This window comes from Hippoglossus hippoglossus, chromosome 15 (assembly GCF_009819705.1).
Source record: "Hippoglossus hippoglossus isolate fHipHip1 chromosome 15, fHipHip1.pri, whole genome shotgun sequence".
Taxonomy (NCBI): domain Eukaryota; kingdom Metazoa; phylum Chordata; class Actinopteri; order Pleuronectiformes; family Pleuronectidae; genus Hippoglossus; species Hippoglossus hippoglossus.
In genome coordinates, this window is record NC_047165.1 from 22,947,885 (window position 1) to 22,972,872 (window position 24,988).

At 41.8% G+C, this 24,988-nt stretch overlaps 1 protein-coding gene across 2 annotated transcripts; it reads right to left on the reverse strand.

The window, feature by feature from the left end:
- Positions 1-1,380: 1,380 nt before the first annotated feature.
- Positions 1,381-24,518, reverse strand: LOC117775596 (coiled-coil domain-containing protein 85A-like). Of its 2 annotated transcripts, XR_004616294.1 has the most exons (5): positions 23,793-24,518; positions 21,380-22,460; positions 6,080-6,137; positions 2,810-3,153; positions 1,381-2,116 (listed from the first exon to the last, which is right to left on the reverse strand). XR_004616294.1 is itself a non-coding variant. In XM_034608914.1 (4 exons), the coding sequence occupies exons 1-4, from the start codon at positions 24,024-24,026 to the stop codon at positions 3,138-3,140; spliced, it is 1,389 nt and encodes a 462-aa protein (XP_034464805.1). In that variant the 5' UTR covers positions 24,027-24,518; the 3' UTR covers positions 2,480-3,137. The 2 variants fall into 2 exon arrangements, 1 of the variants encoding a protein (XP_034464805.1); XM_034608914.1 differs by lacking the exon at positions 1,381-2,116 and having other exon boundaries at positions 2,480-3,153.
- Positions 24,519-24,988: the final 470 nt, after the last annotated feature.

Below are 24,988 nucleotides of genomic sequence, written 5' to 3' on the forward strand. Positions count from 1 at the left end.
CTGGATTTAAATTACATCATCACTAGAATGCTGGCCCATGTGCGCAGATAAATAAACTATTTACAGATATACTCTACACAAATGGTGAATGTGCCAGATGCCACCAAGGCTTGGCTGGTCCCACCAGGCGCTAAGGCCAGATGTATGTGGGTAGAAGGCCATGGAATGTCAGGTCACTATACAAATCTAAGATAGGGGGAAAACCTTGCCAAGCTAACTCTGACCCATGCGTACGAACATTTTGGAAACGGGAAAATGACGATGCAGACGTGAGGTGGTGAACTGAAGCCAGATTATTGATCTACTTCATCGTTAACATTAAAACCATATGTGACACCCATATATATATATATATAAATATATATATATGGGTGTCATATATATATGGGTGTCAGATAAGATATAAAACAATTTACAGCAAATTACATTCAGATACCATTAAACAGCAGAGTCATTATAGTCTAACACTGTGCGTGTATCATCAAGGACGAGTGTGTGTAAAATTGCTGTAGTGAACGTGACTGTGCCACCAGGTGCACAGAGCTCACAGTAGATCACTCACACAAAACTATTCACTTTCAAACTTCTATTTCCAAATAATTTCCCATAGTGGAGGTTAAGATCCACTGATGTGTGAAGTAATCGGTCCGATTGCTCTATATATATATATATATATATAAATACTGTGGTGACACTCGTGCGTAATGCTGCGTGATGGATGCATGCGAATGGAAGGATGAGGAGGAAACGAGGGTTCCGTGATCACAAAGATATATTTTTTCCCATGACGATGACTCATCAGCTGATATAGGTTCTATAGATATGTGATCTGTGGTCTTTGTGTTAAACTGAGTCCAGTATCACACAGATCGACCGAGGATCTATACATTTTATAGACATCACAGTTGTCTCTGAATTTAATTATTATTATATTATGAACGTTTCCAGGTGGACTGTGATTTATAAAGTGGCTGGGCTCTCTGCAGAGTGCAAACCACAGATTAGGGAAAACCCATGTCTAGGAACTCAGCCCACTCATGGGTGAGGCCCAAAGCTTAAACCCCTGGGGAAAAGGATGAAAAACAGTCCCATGAGCCTGGTGCAGGAGGACCTACCAAACAGGGAGCTCCTGAGGCATCATGAAGTTAACAAAAAACAGATAATCTGGGGCTATTTGAGGCCACCATGTAGAGGCTCATGAGAATTTTCACGTTGTCGATGTTGATCTCTGCAGTCAGACCCCTCTTGCACAGTGAGTTTCACTACATCGATTGAGTTCTACGAAGCCATTTGGCCTCCAAATGGGACATCCAGTCACCTGATGCCACAGCAATGAGCAGGTGTGTCCCAAGCTGTGAGGCTGTTGAGACACACTGTTCACAGCCCTGTTTGATCATTCCCAATATCTCATAGGCAGCCATTTCTTGAATCATCATGACCATCTTCTCATGGTATACCAGAGCCCAAACAGGAGTGGTCTACAAAAAAAATACATTTTGCAGTACACAGTACTGTGTGTGTGTGTGTGTGAGTGAGTGAGTGAGAGAGATACATGCAGTGGCAATATTCAGCCCTCCAAGATCCAACATGCTGACACAGAAAGCCAAAAGGCGACCATTTTTCCTGAATTACCCACAACTTAACAGATCACATCCTGGGGACTAGCTCACATTCCATTAAGGGACTAGAGCTGTGGGTGTTAGACATCGCAAAACTATTCACCAAAAAATGTCAAGATATACACACATTTGACTGTTTTAACTCATGGAAAACAAGGGATCAGGGAAGCCATGCACACATGGTCCTCATATTACCTTGTGCTGCGAATCACTGACCATCGCAGGTGATGTGACTTAAAGAGTATCCACATCAGCTGTCATTACGGGGGTCAGTCTCTGTACACATGAAGTAGAGCATGTAGAGTGGAGAGGTAGTTTTAATACAACTGAGAAATGGGACCATTCACAAATGGTTTACCATAAAACAAGATGACAAGATGAAAGGTGTTGTTTTCTCTGACGTGTTGGAGGTGTGCTGGTTTCACAAAAATACACGCAGGGCTTGTCACCTGCATTTCAACATGTAAATCTCTCTCTTCTCTTGTTTTATCCATGAGCTGTGGATATAGAAATAGCAAATGTGCAAATGTTTTGTTGTATAGGCAAGTTTTTCAAAATATGACTGCTGGTCATAAATTAGATGCACTTATCAAACGGTTGGAAAATAAAAAAACATTTCAATATGCATTTCACCACTGTGATGGGAGTACTCAATAAATTGCAAAAAAAACCCTCCAAAAATGTTTCAGAATGTGTAGTACTGTAGTAGTTTGAACACAAGTTTCATGTGCATATTTCTATCATTTCAGATGTACTGATTTCCAGTTTTTCATTTTTTTAACCTTGATATAACATGGTTTAAATAATCTAGCTAAATGGCTTGGTTACAACCAGTCTGATCTCTTGTGTGTCTTGCCTTGTGTTTTTGCTGTGTTCCCAGATCTCAGCAATTACAGGTTGTAATAATTTATCTTTCATTCTTTCTTGAAGTTAAAATTACTCTGTAAATCCTTTTGTGCTTCAGTTCCAGATACACAATTACTTTTATTAAGTAGTTGATAAAGTTAGCTACATGTTGTTGAGTTTAAAATACTCTGGCACTGTGATTGTGTAGGGTGGAGGCTGTAACCTCCAATGTTAGCAGGAGAAATTACACGGCATGTTTCTTCTTTGATCCAAAGGTCTCTGTCTTTCCAAAGAGGTAGGACTATTTTGTTGGCAACACAAAAAAATCTCATCTTTCTTTTTACCTTTCTTCTCTTTGCAAGGGATGAGCCTCTGCTCATTCCATGCAGTGACATTCAGTCTGGTGGTCCACAGGAAATGCATAGCAGCAGCAGACAGGGCAGAGAGAGTGTTCAAGTGTTTCCTGTGTTTTTCCACTTTGTCATCTTGTTACATCGGCCCCCTTGCCCTTCATTGCCTAATTTTGAATTCCATGTCATATATCCATCTTGTTATGTATCGATCTGCTCTTCCCTCCATCCAATAACTCAATAATAACTTGTTTTCTCCCTCGAGAGGGAGGTCGGCAGGGGGGGTTGTCACAGCAGCATCTGATGACGAGGCATATCATGGTCAGGAGGCATCAAGGCTGAAAGACATGAGGGAAACATTGCAATTACTGCATGTGGCTACATGTATCTGTGTGTATTTACTATACGTATCTCTGTGTGTGTGTGTGTGTGTGTGTGTGTGTGTGTGTGTGTGGAGCCTGTACTCAGCAGAATACAGGGATGTCTCATCTCCAGGTAAAGATTGAAGCTGATTTATTCACCCAGTAAGAACCACTTCATCATTAAATATTAACCCAACCCACCCAACCCCCTATGCAAGATAGTCGATGCCTGAATGAAAAACCTAACATGCAAATAAAGTGAAAAACAATACACTTTGTTATTCATATTGGATTTGTGTATGCATTTGCTTTCATAGTTAAATAAAAATGTTAAATGACAATTATTTTGCACTTTGTAATTCCAAATCGAATTTGCTATTGTTTTTTACTCTGATATGAATTCTTCATTCCACATTCACATCAAAACACTAAACAAAGTCAAAAGCTGTATTGCATTTCAGTGTTCCAGCAGAGGGTATTATAACCTGCCCAAATGAAATGCAAACAACTGGCAGAGAAAGAGAACTTTTACTCCAGCTAAAGCTGAAACATCAGTTCATTAAAGGTATCCAACAGTATCTCTGCTCACCTATTATAGTAAACATACACACAACAGAAATTAAGTTAGGAAAGAAAAACAGAATCCTGTTCACAACTTCTTGAAGAGGAATGCAGTTAATGATTTACCAAAAAGTGAAATTAGGTGAGGGCATGTATTCAACGTCCATTCCATTCCATCCATTCATTTTCTATACCAATTTTTCTTTTGAGGGTCACAGGAGGAGCTGTAGAGAGCCGGGCTACACCCTCTGTCACAGGGCCACCATGAAGAGACAAACAACAATTCGCACTTGTCTCTTTCAGAATGTGGTCTTGTGAAAGCTGCATGTTGGGCACACAAACTCCACCAATGATTGCCTACTTGATTTGTCCTTGTCACTCATCCGAGGTAGCATGTGCTAAGTTGAAATGATGCTCCAGATTGGTCTTTTTCATCACTGCGAACGTGTTTTTAAAATGAATTGGTCAATAGTGACACTCATTATGGTTTGAATCAGAAACTTGACTGAAAGTCATGAAAAGATTATATTATAATAGATTTGCTGTGAGCAGGTCAGCATCACCTTTTCTAGCAATTAAGACATCGAGGATATTGTTTTACTGTTTTAATGTTGGCTGTCCAACAATAATTGGTTCCAAAACAAAGTGACTGAATGCTAAAATACCCCAGGGATAAGTCTGCTCTGATTGCTTGACCACATGCTGAAGGTCAAGATCCGATGATGCCAACATCATCTGCAAAGAGCAGGTAATCAATTCTGAGGTTCCCAATCTGTAAACTTCCCTCACCCCGACTGAACCTCCATATTGATATTCATGGGTATCAGAAAAAGACAATGGGCAAACTTGGTTGAGTACAAAATTCATTGTTAACATGTTTGACTTTGTGCCACACAGCTCTTAGCTCTTTGTGGACAAAGCTCTGTGTCTGGTTATACGAGGACCTTGATGGTCTCTAGTGGCCCCAGTACCCCATACCTCTGTCGTACCACCCACAGACTCTTCCTCATCAACAGAAGAGGAGTTGGATGGGTTCAGCTCCTCATAGTGCTTTTTCCATCACCCAACATTATCCACTGTCAGCAGTTCTGTTCCCCGGCTGAACCCAGCCTGAGCCAAGACCCCGCTTTCAAGACATCAAACAATTCATCAGACTTCTTTGACGATGGACAAACAGTTAGGTCTTAGATTGCCGCCCTTATCTGAAGGTGAACTTGGAAAATATGTAATGAATTCAAAATCACTTCACAACACAAATATATTCTACCCATGGTCCTAGTCCATGAGCTGTGATTGGAAAGTTAATTGTTTTTGGCAACATTAATTCCTCTGAAAAAGTGAAACTGTTTGACCTCATTATGGAATCTAATGATAGTACTTTGAATTCAGTATTGGCAGGTCTCTTTTTTCCTCTACTGGGCAACTAATTTTGTTTTTGTGAATTGGCTTTAATATAGTATGGAAAATCCATGTCACTATGAGAAATATGCAGTCAGTTATATAAAAAATTGTGAAATAATTGTCTTTTTACTGAAAATAAAAAATCCTGCTCACAGAGAAAAGGTTATCTTGGTGAATTCTTGCCATTAATGAACCCTAGCTTGCCACGATATGCAGGATTCCAAGGGCTTTAAGACTGATTCTGTTATTTTTAGAGTCAGCCTTCTTATTCTCATTACTCTACCTGAATTATACATTTAGCATTGTAAAAAGCACGGCTAGAGCAAGGGGAATTAGTATTCAGATTTAATTCAAGGGATAGATTTAGGTTTTGGTGATGGCTAGGTTTAGGGTTAGGCATTCAGCTGTGATGTTAAGCTTGGCATAAGGGGCTAGGGAATGCATTATGTCAATTATCGCTCCTCACTAATATGGTAAGACAAGGATTTGTGTGTTTGTTTGTATACATGTCCTTCTAAGGTTCTGTGACAAATTTTTGGTTTGACATTTTAAGATTTTGGCCAGTCCTCATACTTCATAGGACCAATATTTAGGACTTGAGGTTATAGTTAGGTTAGGGTTAGGCATTTGTTTGCAATGGTTAAAGGGATAGTTCAAAGAAAAATGGAAATTCACTCATTATCTTCCCCTCACTGTGCTGATTAAGGGGTCCACAAAACACTTTTGGAGTTTCAGGGGTAAACTTTGTTGCAGCAGAATCCAATACAATTGAGGTCAGTGGCTAGTCCAACTAAGTTTACCCCTTAAACTCCAAAAGTGTCTTGTGGACTCAAACATCTCTTAAAATCCCTTTAAGGTTAGAGTAATGGACTAGAGAAGGCATCTTCAGCTAGTGTCCTTACAACTATAACATATGTATGTGGGCATGTGTGAGACTCACCTGTCCCAAAGTTTTACACTCCTACAGGAATTGGTGCAGCAGCCAGCAGATATCAGAGCTGCAAAGAAATCAACAGAAATAACCAATGAACTAATGGCAGCACTCAAAGTCAAATGTGTGGGTGCACTGTAGTCTAGGCAATGTTGCAGCTAACACATTTAAAGTGACAAGTGTATTTCCTCACGGTGAGCTGTTCTAGCCACTGGCAACACTTCCTCTTACCCATCATCTTCTTGTTTCCTGTCTTTTTGTGACATAGACACAAGATGGCAGTCTGTCTGAATCTGTCATGGCTGCTAAACCTCTTTTTGAAATTCATGTATATTCAGGTAAGCGAGGGGCTTCACAGTCACTTACAAACATGGATAGGCTGCTCTACGCTACAGTGATTGAAAAAATGAACTGTCAAAGAAAAAGGGAAGGTCTGCTGCTGTATGTTGACAAGGAGAACTGGATGCAACACACTTACGGCTGGATGCTGTGGCAGTAGAGTGGGAATTGAGCCGGCCACACCCATTATTTTCACTGTCTACCAGACACATAACTACACAAAGGCAGTGGAATTTAAATAGCGGGTGGATGCTGATTTATTGATAGAAAACGATCTAAACGTGAACGTGAAGAGGAAAGTCGTTTGGATTTGTACAATGATGTTAAAGCTGCTCGATGATGTACTCAAGCTCCTACATGGCTAATCCTGAACAGCCACAATGGGGCATTTCTTCACAATATGTGTTGTACCCATCAGGTCGGCGTGAGTGAAAATGTTGGATCATTGCAACTTTCAGAGGTTGTTGACAGGTTCGCCTCTTGCAGACAAACAAAAACAATTTTTCAGCTCTTCACTGAAAAAAAACCCAACAGGGCTTTGTACATACATTTACAAAAACATTTAACATATTAACTATTGTATTAATTGCTTGGTTTAAATTAATATTGACATGTAAATCGGCAGAGAGTCTGTTGCATCTTATTAAGAAACTGAGAATGGGTCTATATTATTTTACTAAATAATATCATATAATATAAATGATCCTGTTACAATATTATATAAATGTATGTAACTTTATCTTAAAGACGTTTTTTGGTCTGTATTTATGCAGCACGTTTCTAGTCTTGATGACCACTCAAACACAGTACAGTTTTTGCCGCTCACCCATTCATACAATGAATCTATGTGCAGCACCCAAGGACACTTCAGAATGCGGAATGGGGAAGACTGGGATTGCACCGCCAACCTTCTGTTAAATGAACATGAAGGGGTATACACTACGCTCTGTGCTGTACAGTTACCTTTCTCAGAATAATATTGTAGTGTCGTAGTGCCAGTGTGCATGTCTTGCTCAGAGATTCTCCAGATAACAGGAATGATGTGTCACTCCTTCTGCCATATGTCACAGGTGCTTCTGACCAGACACAGTGGCAGGGTGCACCAGCGAAAACAGGCCACTGCAGAGAACATGCCCTGCTGCAAATAGCTGGGGAGCCGTCACTGAAGCACACCACTGACTGTGGTCATTTGTTGCAAATGAACAACTCTGCATATATTCTAAATATAGAGTAAATTCGGACAGTTTGCTGGATCAACCTGTGCTAGTCCACTGCACTCTCAGCTTTAGTTTCTCATGCACTCATGCACTCTCACTGCCCTCGTTCCTCCGTTGACCTGCTTTTGCCTCTGGTTGTGTTTCAGAGGTCCAGGCTGTCAGAGAGAGCGAGGACAGGCCTCTGGGCTGGTTCACAGCTGTGAGCTCTGTCTCGCTTCAATGCATGTGTGTGTCAGAGAGAGTGATGGACGAAGGAAGAAAAGCATGTGTCAGAAAGGAGGAAAAGACGAATGGTCTGTGTGTTTTGTGAACGTGTGTATACATGTATCTAAATGTTTTCCAGCATTTGATTCTGCAATCTCATTTTTGTTGTTGTTTTTGTAAAAAGATGGAATCAAGAGAACAGAAACTGATGATCCCTTTGAACAGACGAGAGCTGGTCTTCTGTCTGCCATCAAAGAGCGCACACACACAATATGTGGTTGACGGACAGAGTGGCAGCTTTTCTGAATTTAAATTAATCCTAATTTCTGTTACACAACCATAACCACCCACACACACATACACAAGGTGACTATGACACATTCATTTGAACTGGTAACACTTCAAGCAGGCTTTTAGCCAACACCTGGACACGTGTTTTGCTACGAGTACGCCTCTACAAAGGGATTTTAAATAAATGTCTGTGTGTGTGTCCGTGCAAATGTGGCATGTGTAGGTGTGTGTGATGGTCAGTGTTCTACAAAGAGAGCTCCATGAATATGCAAAATGTTCCTGTGTTGTAATAACAGGGAAAAAGGGCTTCAAAGCTGAGTGAAGATGAATTGCCAGGGAAGCAGCTGTTGGCCTAGTTAGCAGGCCTGTCCTTAACACAGGACCTCTGATCACACACACACACACACACACACACACACACACACACACACACACACACACACACACACACACACACACACACAGCCTGTATATATGCACATGTCCACACAAGCTGTCAACTTCAGCTGGACTGCGCCAGAGACCTCCCCTGACCTCCCTGACCGTCACCATTGTCACGTGTATGTGTGCTTACATTTGTTCATCTGGACCCATGTGTGTGCGTGTGTGTTTGTGTGTGTTGGGGGGGGGGGGGGGGGGGGGGGGGGTTCACAGATTTTGCACTTATGTAACAATTCACTCGTTCTATCACACAGCAACATTTAATGTGGGACTATAGAGGATACATTGTCCAATTTCAGCTAATTAAGACAATGTACATTAAATTCACTCTGTTATCTATTACGGTTAGTATTGGGAATATAATCCATCCACAGGACACGACTAACCAAATTTTACATGCATAATAGAAAAGCAAATAATAATCAGTTAACTAAATCTGGATGACGTGTAACCTTATGTGATTTCTGGGTAATGAAGTCCTTGGATTTACACTTGGCTTATGGTAGGTTTTTATTTCAAATTAGGGGCTAGTTTGAGACTTTACTAATTTACTAATTCACTCTGCTTCTGAGGGTGAAATTAGAGGGTTGATACCACTCCCATGTTAGAGTGTTAACTAGTCCATTGAGCTGGAGTCAATTCTCTTAGAAAAAAGCCTTGGAACCAGAGGACAGAGATTTGCTCTGTCCACAGTTAAGAAACACTGTATGCCTAAAACAACTCTGAAACACACCAATTTACTCATGTAGCCTATCTTGCTATTATAATCCAAAAATATGAAAATGACAGTTTGTGGTTTTAAAGGGAGCTATGTGCTGTAATTGCAGACTGGATGTGATGAGCTTAGTTTAGCATAAAGACGATAAGCAGGGATAAATAAAATATCTCCCAACATCTTTAAAGCCTACTGATTTCCGTAATGTACCTCCCTTGTTTATTGCATATTTCAAAAATAAAATCATAAAGAACAATTTGTTTTTTTAGGGGGCTGTACAGTACATGTGCTGTAATTATTTATTGGCTAACAACAGCCCACTGTAGTGACTGTGTGCAGCTTCCTGGAGTCTTGCTATCACAGTGAGCTTGCCAGATTCAGTGCCATTGTTGTTGGCAACCTTTGCTATAGCCAGAAACACCACAGAGAGGCACTGGGCAGATGGATCGACTGTTGTTCCCCAAAATCTTGAAATGTTTCTTTAATGATGAGGTGGCAAGGTATGAACGCTCATAATACATTACTGTTAATGACAGTGACAACCTTGCACAGAAAATGTTGCATACGGACACTAATTCAGGCCTTACCTGACTCAGTATGACACACAGCTCTTGGTGCAGGCCATGCTTATCTCTCGCCTCAACTACTGCACTGTCCTTCTTGTGAGCCTCCCTTCATGCACAGTGAAATTCTGGCACATCTGGTCTTCAATCAGCCCAAAAGGGCACTTGTCGCTCTGCTGCTCATCAACCCCCAGAGGCTACCCATGGCTGCCAGAATCAAATTCAAGTCACTAAAGCTTACAACAGCTTCTGGGTCGGCACCCATCAACATGAATGGCCATTCTTCCAGGGAACATTGTCTGGCACTGGCATCCCTACACACAAGGTAGTTACAGTCTAGACTGTTTTTGGCTTCCAGATATAAGAACAAGCTGCCAAATGTTGTCAGTGTTGGGGTGCCCCTCTATCATCAAGAACCTCTTGAAAAGTCATCTTATCCTAGAGTACTTCCTCTCGTAACACCTCTATTACCCTAACATGCCTAACTTGCACTTATTTTAGTGCACTATTAAACCTGATTTCACACACAGTGTCTTATTGAACATATTTAGCACTGAGTACTTTCTTCAGTTGGATTTATGGTTGTCAGGTTCATATTCTCTGACAGTGTGTCCTGCTGGATGGGCATGACCTTCAGTTCCTGCACCTCCCTGCTATCAGGCCATGCACCTGTTTCTCAGTCATCTAGTCACCTGCCTCAGAATATAAGCTCTAGTCTGACCACCACTTCGTTGACAGAACTTTGTTTTACTTCTCTTGCCAGCCTTTTTATGGATCTTTTTGTACCTACCCAGTTCAGTCAGTCACGCTCAGCCAGCTCCCTCAGCCACACTGTCTCCTGGGTTACCTCTGTACAATCCCTCTGAGCTGCTTCACTGGATTTCCCTCACTGGACTCTTCCCCTTGTTCCTCAGGTCACTGGATACCCCCTGCACTATTGACCCTTACACAATAGTTCAGTACGTTTGGGTTGATGTCAATAAGTTATCACATACATAAATATGTATATACACAGTTTGTTTGAAATAAATCTTTATTGCACTCTACTTCCTTGTTTGGTGTATCTGCACATTCAGTCCCTTGTCAGTCTGAATCCTGACAACTTCAAGTTCTCCTGCTGTATTGGCGCTTTAGTGCTCTCCCACAGTTGCAAGTCGCAAGATAGGAGTGTCTGCTGAATGAGTAAAATGCTCTGCCAACTGTAATAGTATGATAAGGTTACCACGTTTAAGCTTTTACATCTTAGTTCATGGAAGTGTGTGTTTTGTGTTGGGTTTGAGGGTTTGACTATTAGGGAATAAAAGCTGGACACTGGAAATCTACCCCATGATTTGGAGCTGAGCAAATGGACTATTTTGTTACTTTCAGTGCTTCAGTCCCACTATTCCATTTAAAACACATTAGTTCTAAGCAGTGAAATGCCTTTCGCCTTCTTTGTCATACTTGGGACAAACAGATTTTTTTATTCCAAATGTTCTAGTTAGAATCATACAGCAGTAACCACATCTTACCATGAAGTAGCCACAAACAGACTCTGATAAACACACACACTCACACACAGACAAACACACATGCATACACACAAACCTTGGCTTTAAGAGAGACAATATGAAATACTAGCAGGTTGAATTGGTTCAGACCAAACCACAGTGCTACTTAAACCTTTACACAAAGCAGCTGACACATGCATAATGGTATATTTTATGCAGCAGTTTGAGAAAGTGCACGGTATTGCAGACTGGACTCCACAGAGGATACTGTACATCAACCCCTCTCTCTCTTGCTCTTATTAATCCTTCTTGGTCACAACCTGCGCTTGACAAGCTGCTTTCCTTTACTACTGTATTTCATTCATACAAACACACACATGAATAGCAAATCTCAAGCAGGAAACTGTAGCATCATTACTTGTGCAGCCTGGAGAATACACCCACGTAGTAAATTCATTACATAGCACAAAGCAACTGCCTCTGCAGGGTGTTCACAAAGACAAATAACACTACTTACAATTGCAATATATAATGCACAAAGAATGATACCAGGTAGTCTCCTCCGAAAGCAACTACATGCTTTGCTTACGCTAGACAGACTCAAACACATTCGAATTTCATATCAGTTACGGTGGGTTCCAGCACACAAGAGATGTGAAAGGAAATGAAGAAGCTGACAGATAAACAAAAGAAAAAAGGAATAATAATGGACACATGACTCAGTAAGGATGAGGCAAAAATCTATTCCGACCTGGACCTAAGACCGATAAAATCAAAATTTGACAGAACTTTTCCATTTTAACGAGCGCAGCTAGTCGTTTAGTGACCCATGAAAGTCACAGATCAGTTGCCTGTGCTGTAAATCATCCCACATGATGCCACTTAGCCAATCGAATCTGTGAATTTGGATTAGCATTGTGGACGATGAGAAGGGAGTCAGAGAAAAGTAAGAAAATGTACTTCATATGGTGTGTTCACTGGGCAGTTCAAAAACAGCATGTCTTACATGCTCTGAGACTGTGGAGATTGTTCATAGCAGCAATGTGAAATGGCACTACAATATTTCAGCCCCGATTTAAACATACCTATGAACCACATTTCAGGAATCAATTAAAAACAGTCATGGGTATATAATTTTAAAAAGCAACCAACAGGTTTTAGCTGACAGAGCTACAAGTTTTAAGTTTAATTTCACTAAACAGCATGTTCACATGAATGGTAAATTAATATTTTCATCAAATGACTTTGTCAATGCCTTTAAATGCCCTTTAAATGTGTAGTTCTGCTGTGTCTAATTTAACTCTGTACTGTATGTATATGTACTGTATGCATCTTGATAAAAACACTGTTTTGTGTTTTAATGAAAGACACGGCAACCTTCAGCTTGCCACAAAGCTGTTTTGACATATTTTTTCAAACACAGACACACACACACACACACACACACACACACACACACACACACACACACACACACAGACACACACACACACACACACACACACACACAGACACACACACACACACACACACACACACACACGCACACACACCTACATCTGCCTGTCGATATGTGTCACATTAATTTTGTAGTTGTCCCACAGACTGCGTTAAGTCAGATTCAATCCAAGTGTCTCAGTTGTGGAGTTGGATTGACATATCCTGTCTCTGTTGCTTTAATAATAAGGATGCCCACACTTACAGCACCATAGTGATACACACCAAATCACAATTCCAGTTTTCTATCGAACTCTCACACAAATATGACAGTTGTCACTAACTAGGAGAACAGACTGCAGGGACTTAGCTGGCATTCGGGGTCACGAGTGTCCCTTCCAACCACTCCCCCAGGGAATCCAGACCGGGATAAGAGCCAGTGAACTCCCTCAGTTCTGCCTTGTTGGACCTTAATCCAAACAGACGACTTCGGGATGCCAGAAGGAACACCCACATGGTAGACATGTAAATTTAACTTCAACACATGACAGACACACGATAAAAAGTGCACTGGGAAGATCTAAATGTGCAGACTGAAAATGAAAAGCAAAGAGGTTGAAGCATGGTGTCCACATTTTACAATGGAGATTTATCAGCCCTACCAGGTCAAATTCTGTTTGCAACCGTTTGAGTTGATGGGGATGAGCTGAATGCTTAAATAATTTAGAGTGCAGTGATTGTCTCCTCTAAACTGAGACAAAAAAGACTCCCTTCCCTTTTGAGGAGCCTTTATGAGATGATTTTATGATGTATTCAGGGTAACAATCCAGACATCAGAGGATCCAGTCCATGAATGAGACTTCATTGCTTTATCTACAGCCACAAACTGCAACATTCAAAAATAGCCTCTCATCTTTAGTCTCTGCTTTGTGTCTGCCATCAGGAATTGCTGCATGAGAAGCACAATCTCCTATTCCTGGTGAATTATGACCAGGATTAGGATTAGGGTTGATTTCATGACTAATCTTGACCATCCCCTTTCAACCCAACATATTGCTGGCTCACTGCTAAAACTCCTGTTTGACAGGAGAATATCATGAGAGGAAGGTTGGCAAAAGAAAATGAATCATTTTGGGTTTGACCCCAAAAATGGAAAATCACAAATTAAGGTAAAATTGCTGCAACTAATACTAGGGAACCATCAACAATACTGTTTCCACTGTTTATGGACCTTTGCAATTGAGCACTCATATGTATGTGTTGCTGTATTGCTTGATGGTCGGTGTGCTTAGCACTTATTGCGTTCATAACGTAACATAACATGAAGACAACAGCCAATCCCAGTTTCCAATTGGTATGCAAAATAAAGCGGCTTTCATGCTAACATACCATGCATGTTAACACCACAAATGAATACTCTCGGTAGATCCAGCCCAGGAAAAGAACGACAGACAGAGGGTAGACCAACTTCCATTCAAACCTTCTCCACGAATCAGCAGCCTTCCTCAGTTCTTAGTGGCTTGGGGCAGTCTATTTGAAATACAGACAGTCTTTAAGAAAACTAGCACTCTTTTCACTTTTCTGTACTTCACTTCTTTTCTTTTAGAGGTTAAGCTGGGCTCTGGAGTTTTGAAAACCTAACCAATTTTGAAATTGGGATGCATCACGGACATAAGGAGAATGTTTACAGATACAACAGATGTAGACACAATGGAGATGGTGCAACAACTTGGTCTGATGTTAATAAGCAAAAGCAGAAGGCTAAACAAGTGGAGTTTTTAAACATCACATCATTTCAGCCCCTACACACAACATGGGCACATTTTGACCATTATTTTTACACTTGGCTCTGAGTAAAAATTAGGTGTGTGTGGCTCAGACCTCAAGTGCTAACCACCCGCATTAATCCTTAGCACATCCAACACTGCTGTACTTTAAATGATGAATCAGCTGCTATTGATCTCCTGGTCAACAGTTGTAACAATCTATGTTGGGTAACACTAGATATACTTGACCCCCTGAGATCAATTTGCAAATCTTCTGTTAATCACTGCTCCAGGATCAATGGTACCGTCACTCGATTAAAAAGAGTGTGCTCAGAAGCAGAACGTGGTATATAGGATCTTTTAACATATTTGAATGCCTGAGTCATGGATGCTCGAGCATCTTATTATACTCATTTGATTATCTGCATTCAGTCAACCACAACCAACAAATGTTCTAGTCAAATATTAAATAAAGCCTTTGATAAGTATGTTTTCATCATAGCTCTAGAGAATCTGTGGAACTGAGATTTTTAGTGATGTGCTTTATCGTCAAGAATAACAAAATCCAACTATACCGTTTTGTTCCCTACAGCTGGCTATTAATGACTTGTTTTATGGTGTATGTGGTTCTTCCCATCACATGACTATTCCCATTTACAGTAGGTTATTAGAGTAGAGCCAGCATCTAACATTAAAATGTAGTGGTCATCAGGAGCATTGTTTATTTTACCCTTCCTTTATTCCATGATGACGTTGTACTGTTGCAACCTTCGTGTCAGTCTGATCAAGTGATGTGTTTTTTGATGACCCATTGTGAGGCAGAGTGATATGTAAGAGTAAAGTGTTGCCATTTTTCTGGTGGTCAATTGTCTGTGAAGCACCTCTTCAGTGTAACAGCGCAATTCCTTTTAGCTCAGTTTAGTGTTCTACTTATATTTGCAATCCCTTATAAAATTTGATTGTCTATTATTTGAGGAATCACAGCTCTACGGCCTGTATCACTCTCATCAGTGCAGTGGAAGTGAATGTGGGTAACACAGGCCCAGACTTGACATTGATTGGTCAAAGGTATGCTGGGACGTTTTCTTCCTGATGAAAGGTGTTTCTGTATATTTTAGGTCATTTCAGGGCTGAGCTGTCTGATACAAATTTTTATTCCGGCACGCCCCTACAACTTCTTTGAGATCTGTCGGCGCTGAATACGACTGAAGTCAGGAGCAGCACAGACATCTTTCCCAGTGACACTGTTTCTAAGAAACCACATTTCTTGCAGGTCCTAGACAGGTTGAGTCACAGAGGACAGCTACACAGTTATGTCACCTCGATACACTAGACTGGTGTCTCTCAATGGTTTTTGCTTTGCTGTCTGGATCCAGAGTCTCTTGCCACTACTGAACCTATAGATTCTGATGGGATAAAACTGGAATTTTCCTGAAGTTTTTTTTCGCGGACACATAAATAGACAAACATCCGCCTCAATGAATTTAAATAAATGTAGTTAGAAAGTGAGAACGTGAATTTAATTTGAAAAGCTATGAGGGGAATGACATGCACATTTAAGTTTCAGAGTCAAAAAGCAGCTGTTGATGGCCCACCCATTTGCAAATACAGCCATTCATATGAAAATGGAATCATTATGGCTGATGGCAGTACTAGATCATTTTGAGGTACGGAAAATCTCCACATTTGATTCTCATAAACATGAAAACATGTTTGGGTAACTTTTTTCTGAACAGAGGATGGCACATGAGACAGTTGTTGTGATGAGTGAGTGATTTTTACCACTGTCAACTCTGCACAGGCACAGCACATCGTATCACTTACCATAGTTACAACTTCTGTTATATAGTGTGTTGGAAAAGTGTAATATGATTGCACTTCTCTTCATCTAAATTGTATCCATTGATATATTTGGGTTAGAAGACAGCATGTTCACTGTAAAAGGCCTTCATTACCTCTTCTCGTCTTATAACTCACTCTGACTTCCCACACTGACGAATGGATTTAATAAGAAATTCAAAACTTGATTCAGATTTCATGAATTGCAAATGAAGCCCAGCCTAATATAGTAACCTAATGTAACTTATGATCATCTGTAGTGGTAATTGTGTTTAAAAAATGAAAATGAATGGCTCCTATTGACATGACTTGGACTTGAGTTGGAACTTCATAGTCACAGCCTATTTGTGATGTGCAAAACAAGGACTTTGTCCCACCTCTGGAAAGCACAACTATAAATCCCTCTTAGTGAATTTGCATTGAAGGAACACAGCCTTCTCCCTGTCTAGTGCAGTAAAACCATCCTGTCCAAATGTTTGTGTTAATAACGCTAATGTCTCTATCATGATGTGGAAACTGGTGATGGTATCATGCTATGTGACATTTTAAGTGCCAGATCTGCTTTAGTAGTTTAAATGGTCAAATGTGTTTAGTTTATTTAAGTGACAGCCCCAAAGCTGCAGGTATTCAGACGAATGTGGCTTATGTTTATTTATAGCAGCAGCAATGTAATGCATTATATGCTCCCTTGACAGAAACTAGATGACTGTCTCTATCTGTGTGTGTGTGTGTGTACTTTAGATACTTTCTGCCTATGCACAATAATGTGAGCTCCGGCCATCTGAGCTCAACAAAAACTGCTGTGATTTCACTTACACCTTGGCCACTGACACACACACACACACACACACACACACACACACACACACACACACACACACACACACACACACACACACACACACACACACAGCTTTATACACACGAACATGCATGACGGCCATCTGTTGCAGTCAACACCATATCTGACCCTTAGTGCACAAAAGAAAGCACTGTACACACACCAACTTTACAATACATACACACAAACACATTTGGGATTGGGTCAGATTGGTTACGTTGGCTACAAACCACGGGCAACAATACTCTGTATGAAACGGTTACTTTTGATGATGCCCGCATGTATAATCTGGGTAAACTGGCAAACTGTGACCATGGCAACAAAAACTGCATGACAAGGTACGGACAGCTTTGGGCTTATGGTGGGTTCAGACACAAAAAATCAATGCCTGTCCAGTTCAAGCAGAAATATGTGGAGTGAGTCACAGTCTAATGTGTCAGTACATCCTGTTATCAGTATAAGGTGTGGTTAAAAAAATAAAACATATATGTATATGCTATATATATATATATATATCATAACATATATTTCCAGGGACAAACTTTTATTGAATGAATGAAGCACTTTATGAACTGCACCAAGCTGTAGGGAGGGGGTCCGAGTAGATGCTAAATACACAAAGTGCAGGACTGTCTGTCTCATCCACACTCCTGTCTGTGGTAATTTTAGACAAATGAAGACGACTATTTGACAATTTAAACAAAATTACATTTTAAATCAATATTTATTTATTTTATTGACTTGGGTGTGTGAACCCAAAGTGTGCTTTTGACTCTCATTTTGATCACACACACCCCTTGGGGCCGTACTTTACTCAGCATCTAAGCGCCTGCAGAGGAGATTCCCGGAGATGAAGATTATAGCTGCATTTGATGTACTCAATCCAGCAGCTCTAAAGAGGGAAGAAGCATATGTATTGAAAATGTAAAACTGCTTGCTAGAAAATTAGCCACCATGCTCAAGGAAAGGGCCAGTGTCAAGGTGTATGTTGCCCAAGGTACTTTCAAGGTGAGTAGCAGTAGCAAATAAATGTTTGATTAAATTCTTCAGTATGAGTTGTTGGATGAAAAATCTCGCCTTTATGAAAAATCTTATTAGTATTTGTGCTTTATCCTACGAGGACAAGTCACAGTTGGAGGTGATGACGGAGCTGGCATCTGTCTATCCAAATCTGGCTCGACTCCCTGCCATTGCATTGACTAGTGTTTGTGAAAGAGACTTCTCTGCCATGAACAGGCTAAACCAGGCTGCTATATGCAGGTATGCACTACACACGGTACATTTTTGCTGGACAATTCTAATTGGCAGCTGCTGTACGTATGTGATTATTCTTTATTAGACCAAGACAGGCCTCAGACGGGCTGCACGGAGAAAAGCTTGACAGCCACTGTGCAGAGTGTAGTGATCAAACATGTCCTCTGTGCCACAAAAAGGGGCCCAACTCATTAGCTCATATCCTCACCTTTTTAAGCACCGATCGGAAATGCAACTTGGTAGCAGAATCTCAGTGCTTTCTATCATCTTCCACTACTTTTTTTGTATAGTAGGGAGCACAATTAAATTCAATTGTAAGCAAATGGAATGCACCAATTACCATTTTTTTTCCTGGACCTTAAAGTGATCACTTCAGAACATAGTTGAGCGCATAGACTGTACTAAAACTGACGACATGACAGCTCCCCAAAAGTGAAGCCAAAGTGTTTTGATCGCGACCTGGTGGCTGGCTGCAGTACAGGTGATAATGTAAAAAAGATTTCTGGTAAGATTGATTTTAATTAGTAACTTGATGCTTTAAAAAAAACCTACTAGCGATTGATCAAGCTTTTGTGTCAGGCAGGACCTTGCTACTGCAGCTCCTTCCACTAAACGCTATTGTTCTTCGGCTCCAATTTCGCAAGATGGCAGTGTTCATATCCAGGATAACTGAGCCTCACTTCTGGATAGTGGGAGAAAATACATCGACATCTTTATGTACGTTCTATGGTTGAGCTGGGGAGAAAATCAGGAATTTAATCTGCTATAGATGTTAAATTTATTAAATGTGTGTTGAGTAAATTATGCATTTATTATTCATTTTCAAATCTGGGGGGGGGGGGGGGGGGGCCTCGGGTACCGGCCTCTGGACCTAACAACTTGTACACCAAGTTATGTCCCTGGACACATGAATTCAACAACACTCAAAGAAAATGCTTCGAAACACATGCACAGAGAGAAACAACTGTAGAAGAAACTCCAAGAGGGATCGCTTTGTTGTATTTAATGTTAGTTAAATTAGTTTGAGTTTAAAAGCCAAGCAGCAAATGTATTCACGTCCCCTGTACTGCGCCATTTCAAAGCACAACACGTGTACACTGCCATCAGAAAGCAGCCTTGTATGGCGTGCACGTGGAATAAATGACTAAAGATTTTAGAGGAGTTGAGCAGCTATCAAATGTGAGCTAATTATAATGAGTGGGCAGCTTTGAGACGTCTCTCTCTCGCTCTCTCTCTCACACACACACACACACACACACACACACACACACACACACACACACACACACACACACACACACACACACAAGCATTCACACAATAAAATCTCTTTATCCATCAATATTGTCTCTGAATTCCATTTCCCAAAGGTGTGTGTGTGGTGCCCCTGAACACCTCTAGTGTACCTATGTAACCCATACACCCTTGACAGTTGCATCACCAACACTCCACTACTGACAAACAAACACAGTCGAATATATATCTCCCTCACACTCTCAACACTATTGCCGCTGCCAGTGAATTCACATGAGCTGTGTGTTTGTTTGTGTGTGTGTCTGGCTTCCATGTGTGAGCGCTTGACACTTTGTGTGGGTGAATTTGACCTTGTCTTTCCAATAAGTCTGATGTCTGAGCCAAAGACAGACAGTATGTGAACCCATAGTTTGAGTCTGTGTGGACATTTTTAATGTGATGTTAGCAAACAGCTGCACGCTGAGAGAAGAAGCCATTTTGAATAGTTTGGAGGACAAGATTAGATGCAAAGTAGAGTAAGCTAATAGAAACTACAGCTGAATGTCTTTATAGCTAATTATTTACAGGCCACAGGGACCTCTGGTTTTATAAACAGTACACAGGGCTCCTCCACACTAACCTTTTACATTGGTTGCACTGGTGCGCCTAACTTTTTCATTAAGGTGCACCAGCACATAATTTAGGTGCACCCAGAACTTTTCACTGCGCCTTTTGGCACCTCAATAATACACCTATTACAACTTTTCTTGAAAGGTTTCCATATATATGGGTTATTTCTTAACTAGGCCTGGGTATCGCCACTGATTTCCCAGATCGATTAGATTTCAGATTCGATTCAGTTAAGGATATTTCATTGTGCAATACCAATTTTTCCTGGATATGACAGAAATTCTCAGAGAACTAAAGCTGTAAACTGAACTGAAGAAAACCTCTAACTTGGTGCATTATTAAAAGGTAAGCCTGTCAGAATAAAAACATTTGTTGGACGATATTTTGTCCCAGAAATGATTGCTATAAATAATATTATTTCAACCACTGGTATAATGATAATATTAGACCATAATCTTACAAGTACAGCCTTTCAAAGAGCAATTATCTTAATTCTAAAGAATATTTAGTATGACATTTGAAATCAAATTAAAAATATATAAATTTCCTAATACCTTAAACATTATTTAACTTTTAGCAAGTACAAATGTTACATTCAAAATGTTTAATGCAATAGAGGTAGCATTAAATGAACGTCAACAGAACATACCTAAATCTATAAGACCTTGTATGTAATACTTTAACATATTTTAGACTTTAAGGCCTATAATTTTGAATATTGAATTTTAGACTTGACATCCATGTGGACATGCCAATCTTTGCCCCTTTTCTGTACTGTGATGTTTTTAAGAACAAACATTGCCAACACACCTGTCACTGGCTCACAAAAGTGCTGTTAAAAAAGCATGGCTTCACCTTATTTTTATGGGCTACACACAGAGCGGTACAGCTACGCTAACAGTGCTAGTTATGCTAAATAGCCGCTATTATGAACAGTACGAGCTTCACATTCAACATGTCAAACCAATATGTCACTTTATGTCAATTTAATCAATGATATTGAATAGAATATGAGTTGAAATACAAGATAAAAGTTACCCTGTGCCTACCGTTGTACAGACTCTGGTGGTGAGGGGACATCTCCTCCCCCACTGCCCTCCTCTGACCACCGTCCCTTCTGGGGGAGCCACTGTTATACCTCCCCTTGCTGTGCTCCACCCCGGGGCTGTGCTGACAGTGGTAGTGGTGCCGTGTAGACTCGGGACTCCCCACAACCACCCGCCCTTTCCGCAGGTGCTCAGGCGTCCCCATTGCTGGCTGCTTGGCCTCAGGACTCCCACGGCTTGCCCCCCCTATGTTAACCTGCCGATGTCTCTGACTCAGCTCTGGGCTGGACTTGGCTGAACCTTTCTCACAGCCTGCTGATGCCTGCCCTGACAGTAGCAGTTGTTTCTGGGCATATAGGTCAGAGCTGTAGGTTTTGAGGTGGGAGTCAACTGGTACCCTTGTGGGAGACTTGATGTGTTTCTCCGGGCTATGTCCCCAAAGCCTGTTAGGGTCCAGGTTAGTGAGGGACCCTCCACGTGGTCGGCAGGACTGGGGGAAGGTGTGGTACTCTGAAGTGGAGCTGTTCCTCCTGCCTGTTGATTCACACACACCTCCTGGTTTGTTGGGTTGCTCTGAGGAAACACATCTCGGCCCAGATCCGGGGCTGGCAGTAGAGCCCGGAGTAGGGGATTTGTGGTGGGGGTTGTCTGGGCTATTTGTGCTTCCCGCACTTGAGGTGCTGCTCCCATCACCAACGTCTCGCAAGAGGCCAGCCGCTGGGACACCTCCACCCAGCTGAGACAAGCTGCTCTGACTGTCGATAGAACTCCTGCAGCCGGCGCCAACCTGCCCACCTGCACCACCACCTCCTGCCTCAGCCACAACCGCAGCCCTCTCCTCCTCCAGCATGAGGCACACCTCTTTGAACTCCTGGTTCTCCCGAATGATCTCCACCTGCCGCTGCTCCAGCTCCTTCAGCTTCTGCAGGTAAATAGCCACCTCCTTCTTCATCAGTCCGGCGCTGTAGCGGCCCAGACGCTGCCACTCACGCAACACCCGCTTCCCCTTCTGCCGGTCGTCATCCAGGAAGCAGCACAGGTCACGCAGCTCCTGGTTGTCCTCCTGCAGTTTCTGGTTCACGTCCTGGTTTAGAAAGGACACACACACACACATACACACACCCACAGCAGAGTGACAGATTACATGCACATGCCTATTTCTTGAATTAGATCAAAAATGCCGTCATTTGCATGAGTGTATGTGTGTGTGTCTTGTAGAGATAAAATAATTAGTCCATTAGTCAATTGAGAAACAATTCAAATATTTAAATAAATAAGTAGTGATTCCAATTATCAAGCAAAAGTAACTTTTAATTCATAAATAAGAAATAATGATATTTTATCTATGAAAATTGATTACTATCATTAACTTCTCAGTTAATTGGTTAAAAAAAAAACTCCATCACAATTTCTCAAGAAGGTGGCATTTAACTGAAAAAGTAATCAGATCCTCACAGCGAAGAAGCTGGAACCAGCACATTTTGCAATGTGTGCTAATAAACTATTTATTAAAACATGGTCAGCAACAATACTCAGACTGTGACATTTAAACCATCATTGATTGATATGAAGGTCCCAAAGTTTGTCAAGAAAACATTCCCCACATCATCACACCAGCAGCAGCAGTCTGGACTGTTGACACAAGGCAGGTGGACTCCATGGATTCATGATGTAGACTCCAGACTGTGACTCTACACCTGCAGCCTCATCAGAAATCCACAGTCATCAGACCAGGCTACATTTTTCAGTCTTCAACTGTCCAGTGTTGGTGAGTCGGTGTCACTGCAGCCTCACATTTCTGTTCCTGGCTGACAGGAGTGGAACCTGACGTGGGCTCAAGGTTGTTGTTCATTCTGATGCTTCTCTGTTCTCCTCAGTTGTAAAGAGTGGTTATCTGAGTTACTGTCGTCTTTCTGTCAGTCTGACCATTGTCCTCTGACATGTCTCATCAACACTCAACTGCTGCTCACTGGATGCTTTTTTGTTTTTCTCACCATTTAGAGGAAAAACTGTGAGACTGAAAATCTCAGGAGATCAGAAGCTTGAGACTCAAACTAACAATCGCGTCAGAGTCACCGAGATCACATTCTGATGCCACAGGATTGGCTGATAGGATAATGTCGTAAATAAGTTGGTGTGCAGGTGTTTAGAGTATAATGTACAGTTAGAATATAGTATTGCTTAAAGTTTATTATTAAGTATTCTGTGTGTATCCAACGGCTTTAATGATTTGTCATTCCTGACCACTTGGTGCCCATAGACCTGACCTGATACTGTGAATGTGGCAGCATGACATCATGCTTCGTGTCTCAGGTACAGATCTACGTCATCATGATACTCACTCTAGCCTCAGTATATGAACCTGGTACAACCTGGCTCCCCGGGGTCCCCCCACCCACCCACCCACCCATCTCACCTTCAAACTCCGTATCTCGTTCAGATGCTGCTGGAGCCTCCGGTTCACCTCCCGCATCAGATTGCCGTGCTCCACGATGACGCCCCTCTTCTCCGCCTCTGCCCTCCGCAGCCGCCGCACCAGCTCGTCCTTGCTCCACTTCAGCAGCTCCTCGTCGTGTATTTTGGAGACGTCCTCCGCCGCGCTCTCTGCGCTCTTGGACAGCTGTGGCTGCTGCTGTGCGCCTTTCTCCATCCTTTTTAAACTCCAGTGGAGATTGACAGGAGGAGGAAAAAAGTACAGTGTCTGTGGAAATTCCGTGAACAAACCCCCCCAACCAAACCCCAAATTACGCACGGGGACAACTCTGATCCAACGGCCACTCGGGTTCTCCCTCCACCCCAACCCGCCCTTCCTATGTCTGTGGAATTACACCGCTTTCATTTTGGCTCTGCCTCTCTCCAACGCCCATGATGCAGCTCCGATATCCACCCGGTCTCTGCCGCTAGATCCCCGCAGATGGAGCATCAGTTTGCAGGCGGCTGTGTTCTCCAGCTGAGTCCAGCGCCGGCGTGGTGGGGCAGTTTCTCTCCAAATGCATGCCGGCCGGTTTGCGCACTAACGCCGGGTGGAGGACAGGGGGAGGAGGAGGAGGAGGAGGCTGCAGGTGCGTATCCACAGAGCCAGGACGAAGAGGTGCGTTATTGGGAACGACAGACTGTTCTCTCGCTCCTGCACCCGCTCTCTCTCCTGGCGCATCTTTGTATTGTGGCGCCACCTGCTGGAGCTGGAAGGTGCCTGACCAATAATGCACATTTATTGCTCAAGGTGAAACAAGATAATGACGTTTGGAGACTTAAATGCTGTTTCTCCTGTTATTCGGGGGGGAAGGCAAATAAAAAATGTTTCTACCTTTAGCAGAAATGATGATGATTATGAGATTCAAAACATATTTTCATGTTTGAAGGCAGGTCACATTGAAAGATATGACCGTTCTGACATTGATGCACTTAATGCAGAGGGGCCTGTCAGAGTGACAGCTGCCCCTGATAGTGCCTCATGTTATTACATTTTAATGAATGTCTGTCAGAAAGTGGGGACACGACTTTGAAAGCTTATGAGCGCACGTGTCACTGCGTCAGTGTCTTTCTCTGATCTCAGATGATTTTGAAGTGTTGCTTTTGATGAAACAAGATATTTTTAATCCTAAGAATTTA

What these genes read in the sequence shown, in the direction of transcription:
- LOC117775596 (XM_034608914.1), bottom strand. Translation starts at nt 24,026, where the DNA reads ATGGAGAAAGGCGCACAGCAGCAGCCACAGCTGTCCAAGAGCGCAGAG. An exon ending in ACGAGATACGGAGTTTGAAG is followed by an intron (nt 22,461 to 23,792) that starts GTGAGATGGGTG and finishes TTTCTAAACCAG; the next exon opens with GACGTGAACCAGAAACTGCA. An exon ending in CCACCAGAGTCTGTACAACG is followed by an intron (nt 6,138 to 21,379) that starts GTAGGCACAGGG and finishes ATTTCTTTGCAG; the next exon opens with CTCTGATATCTGCTGGCTGC.